Raw genomic sequence first — 21,591 nt, forward strand, 5'->3', positions numbered from 1 at the left:
GATCACTCACCAGCCATTTCTCCAACCAAAACCTTCTCTGGTAACTATATGTTTTTTCTCTCCCTACAAATTCATTAAAAAGTCTAAAACCTTTTTGAATTCCATATAAAAATAATTGTATGTGGGTGCTCATATGTATATCTGTATATATTTTTGGGTATATATATATATGAATATGGCATTATGCTTACTGTAACCAACTAAGCAAAATGGCTTTATTTCCTTATTGCTTTTTGTCTTTATCTTTCTCAGCATCTCCACCAACAATATTCTCTCCATCCAATAAGTCACTTCCACACACTTTGCTCTCAAGTTTGCTCAGTCTCTGTTTGACTTTCATTTGGGTGCTATTATATTCTGCCAGGAGCCTAGCAAACCTAGTTTGTAAATTATCCAGAGAAGATTCAAGTCTCTCCACTTTTTCTTCCATGTCCTTTGGATCTCCTCCGCTCCCAACCACATCCTCATCTATCAAGTTGTCTTTCATTAGAATCTGCCGTCCTTTCTCTTCCAGGGCCTTTTTGGCTTCTGGATATTCAGTGAGGGACTCCATTAAGTCATCTTTGGACAAGCAGAATAGATCAGAGTAACCGATGCTCCTGATATTGGCTGTTCTTCTGTTCCCAGTTTTGCTGCCTTTGATGTTTAAGATGCTGATTTCCCCAAAGTAGCTTCCATCTCCGAGGACCACAAATTGAGTGACGCCATCATCTGCCACTACTGCCAACTTCCCTTCTTTGATGATGTACATTTCTCTCCCGATATCCCCCTTCTTGCAAATATAATCACCAGGACTGAACACTGCAGGCCTAAGCTTTAGGACCAGCTCCACTAGGAGGCCTGCCTCACAGTCCTGGAAAATGCGAACCTTTTTCAGGGTATCCAGGTGCACATTGATGGCGATCTCAGCTTTTAGCTTGTCTGGGAGGCTTTTGAGAACTTCCTTTTCATCAACTGTCTTCTTGTTGGTCCATAGGTAGTCAAACCACCTGATGATCCGGGTCTCCAGGTCCTTGGTTACTTTTCGGAATTGCAGGTATTGCTTTATGGAGTCAATTTTAGCCTGGAATTCAGTCCTGGAGGCATTCATGTTGGAGATCATAGAGCCAACATTACCCACAATGGTGGCAAATATCAGCACTCCCACCAGAAAATCAACCACCACAAAAAGGTACTCCTCATCTTTGACAGGGGGAGGAGTCTCCCCAATGGTAGTCAGAGTCAGAGTGGACCAGTAGAGACAATAAATGTATTTCCTGGATAGGCGCCCATATTCTGGGATAGAGGTGTTGGGGTAAACCCAGGAATCAGTCCCAAATCCAATGATCTTAGAAATGGCAAAGTAGACACATGCATTCCAATGGATGATAATCAAAATGTATAAAACAAGGTTTCCAATCCTGAATATATTAGGATAGTTGGTCCTGGTCTCTGTGCGGTCAAAGAATTCAAATAGCCTGGCAAATTTCAGCAGACGATTGAACCTCAGCTCGGGGTAGTTCAGTCCCACTTTTAAAAAAGCCAGGTCAGTGGGGACCAGAGATAGTACATCCAGCTTGAACTGAAGCGTTTTCATATAGTGCTTTCTGAGTTTCTCTGAATCTTTGACCATTAAACCTTGTTCAAGAAAGCCTAGGAAGGAAAGGGATCACTTAGTCATTAGAGAACTTCTACAAAAGGATATGAGACAAGGGAAAAGTCTACCAACTATCAAAGCTGAAATTTTTTTAGCATTAAGAGTAAAGTCTAGACTTTTGGTTTCATTGGTATAAGAAAGTTCTGGTTTAGAAGTTTTCTCCAGGGATATAGATTGGAAAAAAGGAAGGAAGGAAGGAAGGAAGGAAGGAAGGAAGGAAGGAAGGAAGGAAGGAAGGAAGGAAGGAAGGAAGGAAGGAAGGAAAGAAGGAAGGAAGGAAGGAAGGAAGGAAGGAAGGAAGGAAGGAAGGAAGAAAGGAAGAAAGGAAGAAAGGAAAGAAGGAAGGAAGGAAAGAAGGAAGGAAAGAAGGAAGGAAAGAAGGAAGGAAGGAAAGAAGGAAGGAAGGAAAGAAAGAAGGAAGGAAGGAAAGAAGGAAGGAAGGAAAGAAGGAAGGAAGGAAGGAAAGAAGGAAGGAAGGAAGGAAAGAAGGAAGGAAGGAAAGAAGGAAGGAAGGGAGGAAAGAAGGAAGGAAAAGGAGAGGAAAGAAGGAAGGAAGGAAGGAAAGGAAGATGGGAAGGAGGGAGAGAGGAAGGAAAGAAGGGAGAGAAGGAGAGAAGAAGAAAAGAAAGAAGCATTTATCAAACATCTATTATGTGCTAAGTGTTTTGTAAATACCTCATTTGGTTCTTATAACAACTCTATGAGGTAAGTTCTGTTAGAATTCCCATTTTACAGCTGAGAAAGCTGAAGCAGAAAGCATGTAAGTCATTTTTCCAGGATCACACAACTAGTGAAGACTCTGCTAACATTGTACTAAGGTATATAAGGTTGAAAGAACTTGAAATAAATGGACTCCCATGTTTGACCATCTATGTGAGTCCCACTCTTCTTCTAAGACCAAGGACTCAGGCTGGCACCGAGATCCTCCAGAGAGCCAGACGATACAAATGTCATTCAGCTACCAGTAGGTCCAGAAATGTGCCGGCTCAAACCAGCTTGTGAGGGTCCATTATTAAATTTCCAATGTACTCACAAAAGTTGAGCTACAAACTAGAATTTGTAGAATTTCTTGTTTTGTTGATTGTCTAGTATTAATAATGTAGCTTGAACTTAAAAGTGTTTTCATGCTTCCCCTGTACCCTCCTTGCCTCAGGCTGGTTGTTAAACATTTACAGCTCACCCTTGTATAGCTCTATAAATATTGCTTAAGTCAGTAGGAGTATTGTAGACATCATAACTAGGCTTGAGGCTTGAGTCATTTATATTGTGCTGTGAGATCTGCAAAGTGATAAACATCCATGATCTCATTTAATTCTCATATCTTATTTCTTGATAGAATCCAGACTTCTTTATATCACTCTATTAACTGCCTACTAAGTGATCATTATAAGACTGGAAGTAGACTGGAATCAATACAGATATTTGATCTACAAATGTTAAGCATTTAACAAGTACCAAGCATTATGCTGGATAATAAGTAATAGACAAAAAAAAAAGTGCCCTCCTCTCTCTCTTTCTCTCCCTCTCTATGTCTGTCTTTGTCTCTTTCTGTCTTTGTCTCTCTATGTCTCTGTCTCTCCCCCAGAGATCTTATATCCTTAAGGAGAGACAACAATATACGTATATACATATCTAAAATGTATGCATATAATATCTGCATATATAAACACTTGTAGAAAAATGCAAAATAAAACAAGAAAGTTGGGAGGGAGAATACTAACACTTGAGAGATTTTTGGAATTAAGAAAAGCTTCCTTTAGAAGATAATACTTTAAGGGTTACTATAACTACCCAAATTCACCACAAAGGACATAAGAAGGAAGTTGCTATCTGCATCCAGAGAAAGAAGTGATAAATAGAAATATGTATAGAATAATTTAAGTGCACATATTTGTGTCTCTTGGAGTGAGGAAGGGAGGAGAGGAGAAGGAATAAAAAAGGGAAAAAATTTCCATGATAACTTTATATTATATATATTTTTTATTTTTTTGCTGAGGCAATTGGGGTTAAGTGACTTTCTCAGGGTCATACAATCAAGAAGTGTTAAGTGTCTGAGGCCAAATTTGAACTCAGGTTTTCCTGACTTCAAGATTTATGCTCTATCCACTATGCCACCTAGCTGTCCCTTTATCTTATATTTTAAAAGGAATAGCAAGATGTACATAATAAATTTGCAGTTTCAATTTTATTCCATAAATTATGGAATAAATTAAAAATAAAATAAACTATTAGAAAATAATGATTTCACATGTGAAATTTCTATCATATTGCTTGCTTTCTCAATGACTAGAGGAAGAGCTAGAGGGAGGGTGAGAACTTGAAATTCAAAATATTTAAAAAATGAAAGTTAAAATAAAAAATTTTAAAAGTGATGCTTTAGTTGATTCTTGAAGGAAGTGAATGATTCTGTGAAGAAAAAGTGCATGGTCAGTTAAAAAGCTCAAAAATGGAAAATGGAGTGAACAATTGAGTAAAAGAAAAAAAAAGTCTATTTGCCTGGACCCTAGAATACAGGAAGGAAAGTAATATACAGTGAGATTCAAAAGACCAAACTGTGATTTGGGATTTGGTGAAAGGGCCTTGAGGGTTAGAAGTTTGTAGACAGTGGCTACAAGTTGGGGCTTATACTTAGCCTGCTCACAACAGGCTTTTAACCCCATCTTTTCATAATTTCACTCTCAAAGAAACCACCCCAGGTAAAAAGAAGACAAGCTCTTATCCCTCCTCTCCACCCCCCCAGCTCATTCCTATCTGAGATTTTTATTTTCTTATTCTCTCTCTAATACACCTGACCTTTGAGCTATTTGAGATGGAGTGGCAGTTTTTACCTGACTGGAGATCTAAGATTTCCTCAATACCATGTTCTTTCCGTCTAGTCTTGAATAACATTTTATTTTTCCCACTTATTTTATCCAACACTGAGACTAGATTGTTAATAAAAATACTTCACTGGCAATCAAGGGAAATCTAAGAAGCTAGGTCAAAGTGGGCTGCTAGTTCCCCATCATGTTTGATGGCCAGGGGATTACTGATCTCCACAACCCATCTGGCATTTTATTGTTTCATTAGTCAAAAATGCTGATCAAATCTAGTTTGAGTGCCTTTATTCTCATAGGTTAAGGGTGTTGCTCAAATATTCATTACAATCCTTAGTCAATCCAGGTAATATTGAGAGTCAGCTATCCTGTGTATCCTTTAACCTTGCAGTTCTCATGAATCATCACCTCCTATGACATCCTACCTGTAGCTTATGATAGGATGTGGCAACCTTGCTCAGACTCACCTGTCCTCATTCGAACTAGCAAGTCCAAAATATAGATGACATCAGAAGTATAATCCAAGATCAGCCACGTCATCAAGTAGTCACTTTGGAGTTCATCAAAACAGGCTCTAAACAATCACAAAAAAATACAAGTGGTATCAGAGCCCCTATTGCAGATGGAGAAAGCAAGGAATGTACACCCAGTTGTCAATTTCTATGTCTTTCTAAAGAGAAAAAAGATTAATAATAATCATTAATTTGTGAAACTTAGAGTTCTTCCTCTCTTCTTTTTCTTTTTTTTTTTTTTTTTTTGAGCCTGGGATTAAGTGACTTGCCCAGGGTCACACAGCTAGGAAGTGTTAAATGTCTGAGACCACATTTGAACTCAGGTCCTCCTGAATTCAGGGCTGGTGCTCTATCCACTGAGCCACCTAGCTGCCCCCTCCCTTTCTTCTAAAGTCCTAAATTTAAAAAAAAAAAAAAAAAAGAAGTTTAATCTCTTAAAGAACATTGAGATTGAAGTAACTGTCTTCAGTCTTGATTAGACTTCATCTAACCTTATAGGGAATTTAATTTAAGGTGGGGAAGCCCATTGTTTTCAGGTTTGGTGAGGATAAATTCTTCAATTAGATTGCCCAAAGCTGGGGATGATCTGGGTAGAGAGATTAGATTCTCTATCAAAGGGTGACATGACACTACTCTTAGCCCCTCATTTTAATATAACATCCCATTGTATTAACCATTCAATTGCCACTTTTCTTCCAAAAGAACATATAAGCCCTTAGTCACCTGCCATAATTATCTTTGGTCTAAGAAAGACAGCCAAATGACCATCTTTTTGTTAGTAACATGCTAGTATTATTCATAAAATGATTAAACTATTCAGAAACGACATCTCTCAAACCTTTCTAATCATCACACTAAGGAGGATGGCACTCAGGGAAGATGGAAGAAGATGTAGAGTCCTGAGACAAGGACTAAAGATTACAGAGGTCAGAATACTGCCTTTGTACAGTACACTGAAAGGACCATCTTTGACTGTCATTAACTCAGTGTGTTGGCAGTCAGTAATAATAATAATAGCCAACTTTTATATAACCCATTCACATGTTATCTCACTCAATCATTATAAGGGGTGGATGTTGTTATCTCCATTTTATAGACAAAGAAACTGAGGCTGAAAGGGTAAGTAATTTTTCTAGAGTCTGAGGCAGGATTCAAACTCATGTTTTTCCGACTCTGAGACCAGTGCTCTTTCAATTGTATCACCAAGCTGCCTTTATTTCTTATACTTTAATGGCTTTCTTTACTTCATCTTCTTCAGATAAACAATATCTAAAAGCCCTAAATTTATCCTAAGATCAGCAACAGATCACAATCCATCTTCCATCTTTCCTACTTCTCTACAAAGGACCAACTCTTGGTAGGGAGTCCAAAAGGAGGTCTTGAAACTACAGAATCTTACAGCTAGAAGGTATTCTTTTTATGTCATGGACCCCTTCGACCCTCTGGTTAAACCTGTGGAACTCTTCTCATGTTTTTAAGTGTATAAAATAACATACATAGGATCACCAAGATGACCAATGGTATTAACACATATATTTTTTACCTTATCCAAGTTTATAGACTTCTTGAAATCTCTTCACAGATCAGCTTAGGAACCACCGTCATTACCTTGGAGAGGTAAGGAATAGAGCTAAACCTAGAACTGATTCCTGATTCTTAATCTAAGGTACCTTTTCTCTCTTCCAGCCCTGGGATTCCATACCTGCACACAAGCATGCACCAGTTATAGAAGACAGGCATGGAGATAATGGTCAGCCACCTATAGTACAGGTTGCTTGAAGGATCTATCATAAAGATTTCTTTCTTCTTTCTGAAAAAAAAAATGTACACGTTCACATTAACAAGCACAATAGATTCAGATGGGGGTTCAGATGGAGACTCAGAACATTTGGGCCCAAAGTGCTTCTTGGAAAGATAATTAGGTCACTCAGTCACTTAAGAGGGTAATGGCCTCTACTTCCATAAATTTTATGAAATAAATTGGAGGGGGAGTACTGCCTAAAAAGCAAAAGCAGGAACCATAAACTCCAGGTCTTGTGGAGTTCCCTTTCAGGACTCAATTCCAGGACACTTTCCTCTTTTTGTTAATAAGCATGTAACGACAGAAGTAAATTTAATGTTATAACATCCTTCTCAGAAGTCTGAGTCCAGTGCCAATGTATCTCAAAGTTCAGATCAGAACAACACAAGTTAGAAAGTCTGTCTGATAGACAAGTCAGAAAGTCTCCTTCTCTTAGCACAGGTTGTATATCTGTTGTCCAAGGAGCAGCTCAAGTATGCTCAGTTGTCACCAGAAGGCTAGCCAGGAAATGATGAATTTTCTCAGTCATGGCAACTTATAAAGGAAGGATTGCTCACTGTACCCAGAAAGGGGATATCATGACAAAGAAGTCATGAGTCCTTTCACTGTAGTCCTCTGGATGGGTATAAGAGAAAATGAAGTACAACAAATAAGTAGTACAAACCATAGATTTTCATTTCATGGCTTTTATTTGGGCACAGCCATTCCCTTCAGGTTTCATGGATTGTGTCTCCATGAATGATCTAGGTTCTTTAGGCAGATAAATGGATCTTAAAATCAGGGAAAATGTTTTTGCTTTCTTTTTTTCTTGCATATAGCAGGCACTTAATAAATGCTTGTAGTTGATAATGATTCTAGAAAAGTATTTTTTGTTTTGTTTTGTTACTAGCTCTTAAGGATTACATTCAGAATTCCCATTTTTCACTTAGATATAGCTGATTTTCCTCTGTCACACCATGTGTGCCAGAATCTGGAATCCAAGGACTCACTCACATTTTGCCAATTTTTTTTCTTGTATGCTTTAAGAGTTCCCAGAAATTCTGTCTACCTTTGCTGATATCTCTAAGAATAGAATCAAATGCTCATTTGTATGGCTTTGGAATTTTCCTAGAATTTCCCTCCACCACCAAAATTGATGTAAAGTTGGTAAGCTCACTCAAGGGCCAAAAGAATCTGTATTCTTTAAAGAAGGATTCAGCTTTCGGAAGAAGCAAACTAAGTCCATTTGTGTTTGCCTGTGTGGGTGGACAGTATGACTTAGCTGACTATCAGATTTTTCTGAGGTATAATAGAAACAGGTAAGACATATAGTTGGGGTCATTGTGTGGGCAAATGGGTTTTCTAACCTTCCCTTCATACTACAAAGGAACTCATTTACCTAGTCCCTCTTTGTTGATGGCTCTGGTGAAGGACCTTTCCTTGTTGAAAAAAAAAAAAAATTGTTTCCCTGAAACAATTTCCAGGAAGGAAATTATCTTCTTGAGACTGAAGACTACTTGTTTCATTCCCCATAATACCAATACCTCTATTCCTTGTATGGTGTTGAGATCCTATGTTGAAGTAGGGACTACAGGTGAGAAGACAAGAGAAGATGGTGGAAGCCCACCTGAGAACACAGAAGCCGGCTTCCAGCTTGGAGCCAAGGGCTTCCAAGACAAGACAGTGCATGACCACCATTCCAAAGATGTCCAAGACGTATTGATTGTAACACCTTTCAGAAGGAGGGCGTTATCCACAATACCTTTTCACTCAGTACTTACTCTACTTCCTTTGAAGGTTTATCCTTTTTCTCTTCTTCCTTTTCCTTCTTTTTCTCCTCCTTTTCCTCCTTTTTGCTGTATAACATAGGGTGACATTGAGCAACTTTTAGGTACCAACTATATTCTACTATAGGAGGAGAAGGCTGAGCAGTGGCAGAGGATGGGAAGGAACTAAATGTTTCTTTATGGGATAGAGAAATTGAGTGTGTCTTTCCTCCCATTTTGGAATTCAGAGAAGAAATAGCTTATATGGCCCAATCTAGGATGACAGGAGACTATTGATTGGGGAAAAGAAAACAAAAATCCATTGACCTTGACTTCAAGTCAAAATACACAGAGTTGAGAAAATATTTCCAAAGGAAATAGTGTATCCTGCTAATGGACAACTTATTTCCCAACCTCTACTCTTGAAATGTTTGTAGAATGTCCCCGAAGAGTCATAAATCATCTTAGGACTTTTGGGGGAGTCAAAATGAAACTTAAAATGAATTCAAATCTATGGGATGGAAAGACCATTTGAAACATGTTGAGTCATTTTGAAGAAGGTCCTAAAAGCAGGAGAGGATTAACTCTGGAACTAGAGGGTCTTTGTTTGAATGTCAGCTCTATTGTTCAATATCTATAAGATATTTGGATGGGCAATTCGATAATGCAGTGGATAAAATTCTAGGCTTGGGTTTGATTCAGCCTTGGACATTTACTGACTATGGGATCTTGTGTAAGTCACTTAACCCTGTTTGCCTCAGTTTGCTTATTTGTAAAATGAACTAGAGAAGGAAATGGCAAACCTCTGTAGTATCTCTGCAAAAACAAAAACAAACAAACAAACAAACAAACAAAAAAAAAAAACCCCAAAAGGGCTTATGAAGAGTAAGACATGACTGGAAGACTAAACAAATGAACAACAAGCATTTTGGATTTTTCATAAGCTTTACTTATAAAATGAGGTGAGGGTAGTTCTAGGGGGAGGATTTTTGTTGGATCAGCTAACTTCTAAGGTCCCCTCTGGCTAGTGCATTTGGAATCTTCTTTTAGAGAGATAGAGAGAGAGAGCACAGCATACTTAATTGTAATTGGAGTCAAGAAGACCTGCCTTAAATCTTGGTCACTTAACTATCTTCTCCCTCAGTTTCCCCTTCCATAAAGGGGGTATAATAATAGCATCTACATCACAGGGTTGTTGTGGAGATCAAATGAGGCAATGTACATAAAGCACTTTGCATATCTTAAAAACCCTACATGCATGCTGGGCATTATAATAAGCAAGTTAGTTTTTAGGCACAAAAGGTGTTATAACATTTCATAGACAGAAGCAATCATCTCCCAAAGCAGGGGTGGAGAATGGGAAGAGGGTCATCATTATTTTCCTATTCTCCCTATAAATTGAGCTCTTAAGTACTGAATTCAGGACTCCTGTTTCTAATCAAAATCTTGAATATTGAAAAATAATTAGTAATGGGGTAGTTAGATGGCGCCAGCCCTGAACTCAGGAGGATCTGAGTTCAAATCCAGTCTCAGATACTAAACTCTTACTATTTGTGAGACTTTGGGCAAGTCATTTAACCCTAATTGCCTAACTGAAAAAAAAAAAGAAAAAAGAAATTGAGGGAAGGGAAGGGAAAGGAAGGGAAGGGAGAAGGGAAGGGAGAAGGGAAGGAAGAAAAAAAAAGAGAAAAATCATTAGCAATAGATCACAAACCAGGGAACTTAGGCAAGAAGGTGTTTGGATCACTTATAGTGATGGATCTCAGTCAGGGTCACTGTAGCAATCACAAATTCGAAGATTCTTAGAGTTGGAAAGAACCTCACAGATCATTTAGCTTCTTTTCTTTATCTGAGGAGGGATTTAAGACCAGAGGTCACACATCGAGTGAATGATGGGATTAGGTCTTCTGGTTCCCAGTACAAAGTTCTTTTCAACTATGCAGAGTTCAGAGCAAATTCCTAGTCTCATGGGAAATTCCCAACATCTCATCCTATTTGGTCAAGCAGGTCTTTGAAGGAGTTACCCTTCTACCTGCTTTGGGTTGGAAATAATTGTAAAAATTCAAGTTTCTACAAGGTAGATATTGGGGTTTGCTCTTCAGACGGCAAGGCTTACAGCAGTTCCTCCCAATAAAGAGAGAACCTCAGCCCCACTGATTTGATTTGTAGAATATCAGAGTAGTATTGATGCTTAACACAATCTATAATTCACCTTTCCCCTCTTTTTAGGTTATGAATTGGTAAGAACATAAAAACATCAGACAAGCCCAATAGTACTCATTGAGTCTTTTAAAAAGAAAATTATAGCCTCCAGATTGTCCATGAAGAAAAAATAAATGCTTGTCCCCAAAATCCCAGAGTTCCCAGAATCCTTTTTGGCCTATAAAGTATTAGCATCAATTCACCAGCAGAGGATGCTATTCACACGATTATCACTCAGTCTCAGCCCCTAGATTGAGTTTTTCCCTGATCAGTGGGGGAGGTCAGACTCATAAAGCTCCAATCTCTTTCCATGGCACTGTGACAATTTGCTGTCTCTGCAATCCATCTGCTACCTGTTAAGTGTTAACTGACCAAGAGTACCGTGAAAACCTAGAAAGAACATCCATGCTGATGTGTTGATTAATGGGAATGAGAAAAAGAGGGAGGAAAAGAGTGGGGGGAGAAGATAAAGGAAAAATCGTTGGAGAGGATTAAGTATTACCAAGACAAGATAATGGGTGGAAGTAAAGCAGAGGAGTCAGCAGGGATAGGAAAGTAGAGATACACACAAACATAATAATAATGGTCAGGAGCAGAATTTATTAAAAAAAAAAAAAAAAAGCAGGGATAGTAATCATTCATCTCAGACAAAGTTAAAGCTAAGACAGATTTAATCAAAAGGAAAAATAGAGAAACTATACTATATGTAAGTCATCTTAATATTGCTTTAAAATAACTAGACAATATAAGGGCAGAATCTGCTGTGGTGTAAGAAATGATATGTCGTCACACTTAATTGTAGCCTTCTTGGGGGAGGTAGGGGAAGGGAGGAAAGAAGAAAAAAAGAATAAAGTAAAAAAGTGAACAGCAGAGGACAGAAGAAAACCTATAAGGAAGAAAAGATGGCCAGCTCTGAACACAATGTGGAATATTTATTATATAGGCTTTCTTGAAATGGAAATTTATTGTCTCATATTTTTAATCTTCTCTTACGTTCTGCTATTCACATGGCAATGATGTTTTCTATTTCTTTTAAATTATTTTTTAAATCCATGGCCATCATCAAATCTATCTGTAACTCTGCCTTATCAAATTACAGAGAGATTTCTTTTCTTTCTTTTCTTTTCTTTCTTTTCTTAAACAAAGGAGGCATTCTATGGTTATCAGGAGAGCTGACAATGTTCCTTAGTTGGGACCCTTGAGAGCAATTGAAAACAAGATTGAGTAATGTAATCCAAATGCAATAGGGCAGATGTGAAAAATTCCCTGAAATTTTTGACAGAAAAAAACAAAACAGGACAGATAAGCAGAGACAAAAAAAGAAATAAGAGAAACCCAGATGAAGAAGACACAGAGAGTCTTTGGACATACAGTCATCTTTTATATTCTGTGCTTCTGTCCAATTTGCCTTCTCTGATAGACTCATCTCTGACTGTATCCCCCTGGCTCTACTCTGACTTATATCCACACCTGTTTCTGGCTTTGAGGGATGGTCTGGGACAGCACCTCCTAATATGGAGGGAGCCTCAGTACCCTCTGGGGGGACAGATTTGGTTCATGGAATGTTGGATTAACCCTTAGTCAGTACACAGCTCAATTTTCTCTTCTATGGCCAGGAGAGATGAGAGTGTCTCAGTCTGACTCAGTTTGCAAAGCTAAACCTAGAACTCATGTCTCTTCACTACCATAGCAGAGTGCTTTTCTCAGTGTGCTCTCTGACTCTCAGTTGAGGATGGAGGAAAAAAGGAAGACAGACGATCCCCCCAAACTCTCCCCATCCCATTACCTACTCTTCTTCCTAACTTTAAATCTGTGTGTTTTCAATATGTTTAAAGTCTCAGATGTATTTAAATATTGAGTTTGGCTATGATTCAAATAGGTTTCATGAATGAATGAATTTTTTTTTTCTTTTTTAACAAGCTGGAGTTCTAGCTTCTTGAAATTGATGTGCAAATTTATGCAAGCAAAATGCAAATATTGGTCCTTGCTGGAAATAAAGGGGAGGGAAATCTTACCCTAGGAATAAAATGATACATAACAAGGAATTCTGAATAATTATAGCACTTCAAGGTAGAGAACTTAATTGGACTGAAAAAATGATAACTTTCTCAATCTGCTCTCCCATTACACTTACTTTTTCCCTCAAAAATCTACATTTTTTTTTCCTTAGAAATCTGGCCTTGTAGGGTCATGAGGGTATGATTTGTTACTCTCATGCTCAGAAAATGTAAAGCCATCTTTGCTAAAACTATATAGTTTTGAAAATGAAATCTAGCCTGTGATTCCTAACTTCAGTTGTAATCATTTAATATTGGAACAATACTGAAGAAAAATAGTCTGTAACCGGGGGACACATGGAGGAGTGATGACTCCGGTCTGACTTTTTCCCACTTTAATCTTGTAGCTGACTTTCAAAAGAGAGAACAGAAAGTTTGATTACTCAGAAATCTTCCTAGAAGGGCAAGCAGCAGCAGTATACAAGGGGACAGAGAGAGTAAAGCAGGAATTTCTACAGCTATCTATCGCTAGAGGGAGGCGTTGTCAAACACAGGTAGGAGGTTTGGTTGCCTTGGCTAAGAGGAATGCTGGGGGTACTTACTCTTCGCTGGTATTGTTGCAGGTGTTGATATTATATCTGGCCAGCGGCCAGCCTCTGCAAGGAGGTAAATAAAACACAAAATTTGGAGAGTTTTCAATCTATTTCCAATTACTCACGGCCCTTGATTTCTACTTTGTGCATTATCCAAGTCCTTGGCTTCCATTCTTTCCCCTGTTTCTTGGACCTATTCCTGTTTTCACTGAGTTCTGTCCCATTCTGATGGCTGTACCCATTAGGGAGTTCATCACAAGCTATTTAGGGAGTTGAGCTGTTCACAGAAAACCAATATAATGGGCTGTTAAAAAAAACTAAAGCATCCTTCTTAGACTGCATTAAAAAGAGCATAACATGTAGAGTGAGAATGGTTCTGGGTAAGTCACTTAACCCTGTTTGCCTCAGTTTCCTCATCTGTAAAAATGAAGCAGAGAAGGAAATGGCAAATCACTCCAGTGTCTCTGCTAACCCCCCCACCAACAAAACCCCAAATGGAGTCACTAAGAGCTGAACACGACTGAAACAAATGAATATCGATAAAATGCAGAACGGTGGCAAGAATTCCACTCTATTCTTATTGCCAGGTCATGAGCATTTCTGAAGATTGTATTAAGTGTGGGGTATCGCCATTAAAGTGTCCAAGAACAAAGTAGAATTAATCCAACAAATATTTTTTAAACCAGACTGTGTGCCACACACTGGAGATGGAAAAACAAACATGAAAAACTCTCTGCCTTCAAGGACTTCCCATTCTACACAAGAGAACAACATGTACACAAAAAATAAATATTATATGTGTGTATGTGATACATGATATATATATATATGTATGTGTGTGTACTGTATGTGTGTGTGTGTGGTATATATATGTGTGTGTGTGTGTGTGTGTGTGTGTGTGTGTGTGTATGTGTGTGTATATTTGTAATTTTAGGCAGGGAGATGGGGAAAGTTCTAAGAACTGGATATACCAGGAAGATGCTTTGGTAAAAAGTGGCATTTAGGCTTAGCCCTTAAGAAGGGTAGAGATTCCAAGAGGGAGAGCTAGAAGTAGAGAGAGCATTCCAGACACGGAAGTGGAAAATGGAATAGTAAGTAGGCCAAGTGGATTGGATTTCAGAATGCAAGACAGGGGATAATGTTAAATCAGTCTAGAAACTGAAGTTGGAGTCAGATTGTGAAGGGTTTAAAATGTCAAATAGACAACTTTATAGTTTATTCTAGAGACTGAGGTTACTCCTGAAGCTTCTTGAACTGGGAGTGGGTGACAAATAACCATATCTATCCTTTAGGATTTTTATTTTGCAGTGGGGGTGGAGAATGATTGTAGAGGGGAAAAACTGGAGGAATGGAGACCTATGAAAAATATTCCATGTGAGAAGTGATGAGGGCTTGAACAAAGGTGATATCTGCATGAGTAGAGAAAAAATGTAGATGGGAAGAGTATTGTGATGATAGAATCAACAAGACTTTGTAACTTTTTAGAGATGAGGATGAAGGAGAGAAGAGTGAGGAATGATTTTGAAATTATGAGCTTGGCTCACTAAATAATGGTCAACAGTAACCTAAAGAGAAAGATGGAGGGAAGAAGAATGGGTTTTCTAATAGAAGATAATGAGTTTTGTTTTGGATGTATTGAATTTAATATGCCTATGATGTATCCAATATAAGATATGTATCCAATATATCAATAGAAGATGTCCAACAAGCAGGGAATTATGTGAGACTGGAACTCAGGAGAAAGTGGGGGCTAAATAACTAGACCTAGGAGCCAACTGCCCTGAAGTTATTGAGCCAGTGAGAGCTAAAATCCTTGAGAGAATATGTAGAGATAAAAGAGAAGAAGGTCCAGGATTGATTTATGAGGTAAATTTTTGAGCAAAAGCATAGGGATCAGGGCAGCATAAGGCAGGACCTAATCCTTTTTGGGAATATAGAGTTGATGGATATAAGCTCTGGAAGACAAAATTGGGAAGGTAAGATGGTGTCAGTTTGTAGAGGGGCTTAAATAAAAGGGGAAAAATGAATTTTATTGGGTAGGTGATAGGAAGCCACTGAAGATTTTTGAGTGGATGAGTAACTTGACTGGATCTGTACACAATAAAGATTTTTTTTGGGGGGGCAGATATATGGAGGATGGATTGTAGAGGATAGAATATTCATATACATGTATTTATGGACAGATTGTTTTCTCCCAGTAGAATATAGGCTCTTTTAAAGAAGGATCATGTTGACTTTATCTTATATCCCTAGTCCTTAGCAGAATTCCTGACACATAGCAGTCAATTAATGACTTACTGAATTGAACTGAATTATAAAAGTAGAGCCCTCAAATCCTACTAAAATACTACTAGAATAAAATACTAGAATACTACAAATCCTACTAGAATACTTAGCACAAGAATACTTGTGCAAAGGTGATGGTATTGGGGAAACAGGAATAAATAAAAGGGAGAAATATTGGAGAAGTGAAATCAACAGAGAGGGAATCTAAGAAAAACCCAAAGCAACTAAATTAGTGCCCTGAGCAGGAAGAGTGAAGCCAAAAAGAGGAATGTTGTCCAAGTTAGAATGTAATGAGTTTGAAGTACCAGTAGAGCTGCCCTGCTGACAGTTGGAGATGTGGCTCTGGAGGTCATCAGAAAAGGTCAGGGGGGAGAAGTAGACTAAAGAGCCTCTGTCAAGAGGTGATGGGTGAAAGATTGAATTAGCTTTCTGAGCAGCCATGTCACAGAGAGCTCACAGCAATTAAAGCCCCTAAGTCTTTCCTGTAATTGAGTAGCTGAGATGCAGCTATATATCTACATATCTATATCTGTCTGTCTGTCTATCTATCTATCATCTATTTTTTTTTAAACTCCAAGGACCAGATTTTACATTCAGACCTATTAAATTTTGTGTTTGTTCCAGCCATCCTTGCAGTCTGGGAAGATCTTTGTGACTTTTGCTTGTATTGTCCGACATATTAGCTCTCCCTCCCAGGACTCCTACAGAGTGTCTCTGTGTGTTTACTACCACATATGCCTTCAGCTGTCATCGTTCCTCCCCCATCCCCTCCACCCTTCACCTCAACAGCTTAAGAAAGTCCATTTGATCCCTGCTCTAAGCCTCTTGGCACAGCTAGCTAGTCCTGCCTGTCCCCGATCCCACCCAGAACACACACACAGTTGTGACCATGCTATGTGACCGAAGCTGTTGGCAGATGGACTAAACAGCCCAGCTCTCACTATTTATGGCACTAGACAGGCCAGCAAGATATCCTCCTGGCTATTTCTGTCACCGTCTCTATCCAAGCAACAACCAAGTTTTTCCTGTGCCATAGTGGGAAGCAACCTTGCCCAGATCAAGCTGTTATTGCTCTTGGCTAGAATTTTGGAGGGAGAGGAGGGGTCAAGGGGGAAGCTCAGCTAACAGATTCTAGGGCTTGCTGGGTCATGACCAGTTCTACTTGTTCTGAGGGTGCAATGCTTGGCTCTGATTATATAAAGAATTCCTAGGGGAATAATGGAGTCAATTCTCCTTTTATTCTAAAGGCATGTAAATTCAGGCCCACGGAGCTCTCTGGTCCAGAGAGGTGTTATACAAACACATCAATAATTAGTAATAATTAGCCACTGTTTACTGTGTTTATCTCATCTCATTCTACAGAGCCAGAAACATGTCTTTCAAAACAGGAGAGAAAGGTGACCTCATATCCTTCAGCCAATATCTCATTTTGGACATAGGCAAAAGAAGTCAAACAACCTGATGTATTAATTTAATTCCATTTGCTCCAGGAGACCTTCCTAATTCCAATTCACCTCCACTGCATAGCCCCATTCCACCCCATATCCATGTCATCCTGTCAGTTCCTTTATTCCATTCAGTCATTCCACACTTCCCTTATCTTTTTTCTCCACTATATAGAAACATAATTTAATATCTGGCTGAGTACAAGGTCAGAGAGGAGACAGTGTAGTTCACCAGCACTGACTATGATTCTGTGACCCAAAGGGAGCCTGAGTTTTCTGCCTCAGAGCCATATGGGAGGCTGCAAGATAAAGAGACTGACTGGCCTTTGCACCATTAAAACACATCCAAATGCCTAGCTGAGGGCTCCTAGTAAAATTACCCAGATCACCCCTCAGCCCCAAGTTTAGATTGAACTAAGAACTAGGAAAGTTTATCATCCATATTTGCAACTCAGGGGAAAATGATGTCAGGGAAATCACCTTTAACTTGTCTAGGGGATGTTGCTCTAATTTAAATAGTTAAATGTAAGTCTTTATCAAAAGCTATAGAATGGGGTGGGGAAAGGCTATATCTTTTGCTATCTTATGTTTTTCTACAAAGTGTGACGCTGGATAAGCCCTTGTGGATTCAGCCAAAGGGCATCGTTTCATTCTTCCAGGGAAATGGCCTGAGACAAGAATAAACCTGTCCTTGACACTTATCCAAGACATGATGAACCCTGCTGAACCACTCTCTCTCCATCCCCTACCAAGCCCACACAAAAGTGTGCAAAAACATCCACTGTGGTTTCTGTGATAATTGCAAAAGCTTCTAACTGGCCAGACGTTGCTTAAGTATCATCAGTAGAATTCTGCAGAAACCCAGAGCCTCTTACAAAAGTCAGAGAAAGGCAATTTAGAGAAGCTCATCTTTCTGATCAAGATTTCTCTGGGTCTGATCTTAAAGGCACTGCTTTTAATTGCACCAATAGGCTGTTCAGGGAGAAAGGAATTTTGTAGGAATACCAGCTTCACTAGTGAGGAGTATAGTGATAAGGCATCCTTTGTGCTATAATGTTGGCCATTACCCTAGCCAGGCAGACTGAACTTTATTCTTTTCTTCCTCTATCCCACTTCACCAATATCCTGTTCCAGATTATCTGCTGGTCTCTAATCAGTTATCTCCAATTGCCTTCCAGATGCCAAAATGGATGGCCAAGAGACAGATTAAATTCAATGTGGCTAAACCAGAACTTTTCCCCTAAACTCTCTTCCCCTCCTACTTGTCCTCTTAATGTAAGAGACGCATCCTACCAGTTCTTCACAATCCAGGAGTCATTCTGAATTTCTAAGTCTCTCCCCTTTCCCCCCAATATTCTGTTTGTTGCCCAGACTGGTCAATTTACCTTTATAACATCTCTCTAACATATGCTCTTCTCTCCTCTGACATCTCCATCATTGATTTAGCCTCTCATACCTCATGTCTGAATTATTGCAATAGCCTGATGATGGTGGATCTCTCTGTTTTAAATTTCTCTCCACTCTATTCCATCCTCTATTGGACTTCTAAAGGACTTTTCCTAAAGTATAAGTCCAATCAGGTCATTCTCATGCTCAATAAACATCCTATTGCCTCCAGGATCAAATACAAAATTCTCTGCTTAGCATTCAAAGCCATTTATAATCTAGACTCCTTCTACCTTTCTAGTCTTTTGCACCTTACTTCCCACCCATCTTCTTCAATCCAGTGGCATTGACCTCCTGGCTCTTTTACAAACAAGAAACCCCATCTCAGTTCCAGGCACTCTGTCTGTCTGTCCCCCATGCCATGGTCTCCCTCGTTCTCTCCGATTACTGACCTCTCTGAATTCCTTTAAGTCCCAACTAGGGAAAGGACTCTGAGAAGATGATCGAGTGGGTCAGAGAGTTAAGTTCAAACTAAAATTCCAACTTTTATTGTAAGTTTTCTCCAATACTTCTTAATTCTATTACTTTCCCTACGTTAATTATTTTCTATTTATCTTATAAATAGCTTGCTTTGTATATATTTATGGCTTGTTATCTCTCCAATTATATTTTAATATCTTTGCCTCTTTTTTGTATTCTCAGCATTTGGCACAGTGACTGGCACATAGTAGGCATTTAATAAATGTTTATTGATTGATCTATTAAGCCAAAAAAAGGGAAAAAATCCAACCTTCCTTTTTGAAATCCTAGCTCTCATTGTCTTTAAAAGGTGTCTTACCTGCTCTCTGTGTCTGACACCTCTTGGATGCCTAAGTTGGGCTGGATGTAGTTTTCTTGGCTGGACAACTCTTTGAGTTCTCCCCCTAGGAAACGCTCCAAGAAAGAATCTGGTCTTTGGTCTTCATGATGTATATGTCTTGAAGCCCATGCTCTAAGGGAAAGAATGAGTCTTGACAACCTGTGTAGAAAGAAGGAAAGGGTGATGGGATAAAAAGAGCATCATAGAGCTGGAGCAATAAGGGACCTTAGAGGTTATTTAGTTCAAACTCTTTATTTCACAAACAAAGAACCCAAGACCTAAGGAAGGTAACTGAATTGTTCAAAGTTATGGAAGTGGCAAACATTTATGGCAAGATTATCTGCTTTCAGAGCCCTTCTCTACTGTTTTATGCTTCCTTCAAGGAGTTAGAATATCTGGTTTCAATTTCAGGTCTGGCTGCCTCACAAGTCATGATATCCCAGGCAAGACTTTTCATTTCTCTTCACTATAGTATCTTGTTCTGAAATCCAGAAGACATCAGATCAGATGTGGTCAGAATTTGAGAACAATGCAATCAAAAGTTTAGTGGTGGTAGGAAGGAAACAAGGATTCATTAAACACTTACTATGTAGCAGGCATTGTGCTAATTGTTTTACAAATATTATCACATTTTATCTTTATCACAACCCTGACAGAGAGATGCTATAATTATTTCTAATTTAGAATTGAGAAATTTAAGTCAGATAAAATTTAAGGGTCTTGACCAGGGTCATACAACTAGACTCCAGGCTCAGCAAGTGCCCTATTCACTACTCCATCAGTCTCATGTAAGGCCAGAGAAACACCATGGTGGAAAGAGTAGAGTTGAATCCTAACATTTTATTTCAGGCAAAGTATCGTTTTATTAAGATGTCTTGCTTAGCAACCCTACATTCCAATACTAACCACTTTAGGGCCATTCAAGCTGAATACAAACAGTGGTGAGAATGGTTATGGGCCATTCTGTGCCAGACTGAGCTAATATATAAGACTGGTCCTATACATTTGTGATGGATCAGGCTCACATAGCGTATATAATTGGGAAGTAAGGTTAAAGGAACTGAGCAGTTTTGGATGGGCTGTGGGATTTCAAAGTAGGATGGATGTAATATTTATAATTAATGTTTATTTCTTCATTTTATAGGTTTATATTAGGAAGCTCAGTTAATCTAACATAATAGGCTACTTACATTTTGAGTATATAGCCATTGATGGAGCAGTAGTATCCACGATCTAAAGAATCAGGCTTCAGCCATAAGAGTAATTAATGAAATGACTGATCATCATGTTTTCCTACTCACTATCTTTTGGAAAGGGAGAGCAAAGATAGAGCGCTATTAAAGAAAAAAAACAAAAAACAAACAAACAAACAAAAAAAAACAAACCCCAGACAGTTATAGCAGTGTTCAAAGATATGGTATTACTTTAACATTTTTAACATGTATTGGTCTACCTGCCATCTGGGGGAGGGGGTGAGGGGAAGGAGGGGAAAAAATTGGTAACAAAGGTTTTGCAATTGTCAATGCTGAAAAATTGCCCATTTTATCTTATAAATAAAAAGCTATAATAAAAAAAGAAAAACAGATATGGTATTAAAAAAAGGAAGTGATAGCTAGGTGACATAGAGTATCAGGCTTGAGGTCAGGAAGACTCTGAGTTCAAATCTGGTCTCAGATACTTAGTAGCGGTATGGCCCTGAGCAAGTTACTTAACACTGTTTGCCTTATCTGTAAAATGAATTGGAGAAGGAGATAAAAATCACTCCAGTATCTTTGCCAAGAAAACCATGAATAGAATCATGAAGAATTAGACATGACTGAAAACAACTGAATCACAACAAAAACTGAAAAGAGTAGGAATTTTGAAGAGATTTTAATGTTTTGGTAAATTTTGACACTTTGCCCTCACTTTATTTTTTTAATTTATCATATCTTTTTATTTTTCAAAATACATACAAAGATAGTTTTCTACATTCACCCCTACAAAACCCTGTGCTCCAAATTTTTCTCCTTTCTGCTCCATCTCTTCATCTGCCAGACAACAAGCAATCAAATATAGATTAAACATGTGCAATTCTTCTAAACATGTATTTCCACATTTATCATTTTACCCTCATTTTGATACAGATATTAACTCTGATCCAACATAGTTCTATTTCTTAAACTTTCAGTGTGAGTATTTGTATCTCAGAAAGTGGAAATTACTAAAAATCAGGATTTGATTGTATGAATTGTCTAGACATAAAAATATAGGAGAAAATTTCAATAATGCATATGAAATTTAAAAAGGTAGAGTGTAAAATTTTTTCCTCTA

General features: G+C 38.4%; 1 protein-coding gene across 2 annotated transcripts in view; it reads right to left on the reverse strand.

Moving 5' to 3' along the window:
• Positions 1-223: 223 nt before the first annotated feature.
• The window catches only part of CNGA3 (cyclic nucleotide gated channel subunit alpha 3), a 52,613-nt gene continuing 31,245 nt past the window's right edge, over positions 224-21,591 (reverse strand). Inside the window, exons 3-7 of one of the 2 annotated variants that reach the window (XM_074297322.1) lie at positions 19,258-19,437; positions 13,312-13,365; positions 6,667-6,774; positions 4,920-5,026; positions 224-1,632 (exon numbers count right to left, since the gene is read on the reverse strand). In XM_074297322.1, coding sequence (XP_074153423.1) covers positions 224-1,632; positions 4,920-5,026; positions 6,667-6,774; positions 13,312-13,365; positions 19,258-19,437 — 1,858 coding nt within the window. Of the gene's footprint in view, positions 1,633-4,919; positions 5,027-6,666; positions 6,775-13,311; positions 13,366-17,300; positions 17,314-19,257; positions 19,438-21,591 lie in introns of both variants that reach the window. The other variant, XM_074297323.1, reaches the window with a different exon arrangement.

This window comes from Sminthopsis crassicaudata, chromosome 3 (genome assembly GCF_048593235.1).
Source record: "Sminthopsis crassicaudata isolate SCR6 chromosome 3, ASM4859323v1, whole genome shotgun sequence".
Lineage (NCBI taxonomy): Eukaryota > Metazoa > Chordata > Mammalia > Dasyuromorphia > Dasyuridae > Sminthopsis > Sminthopsis crassicaudata.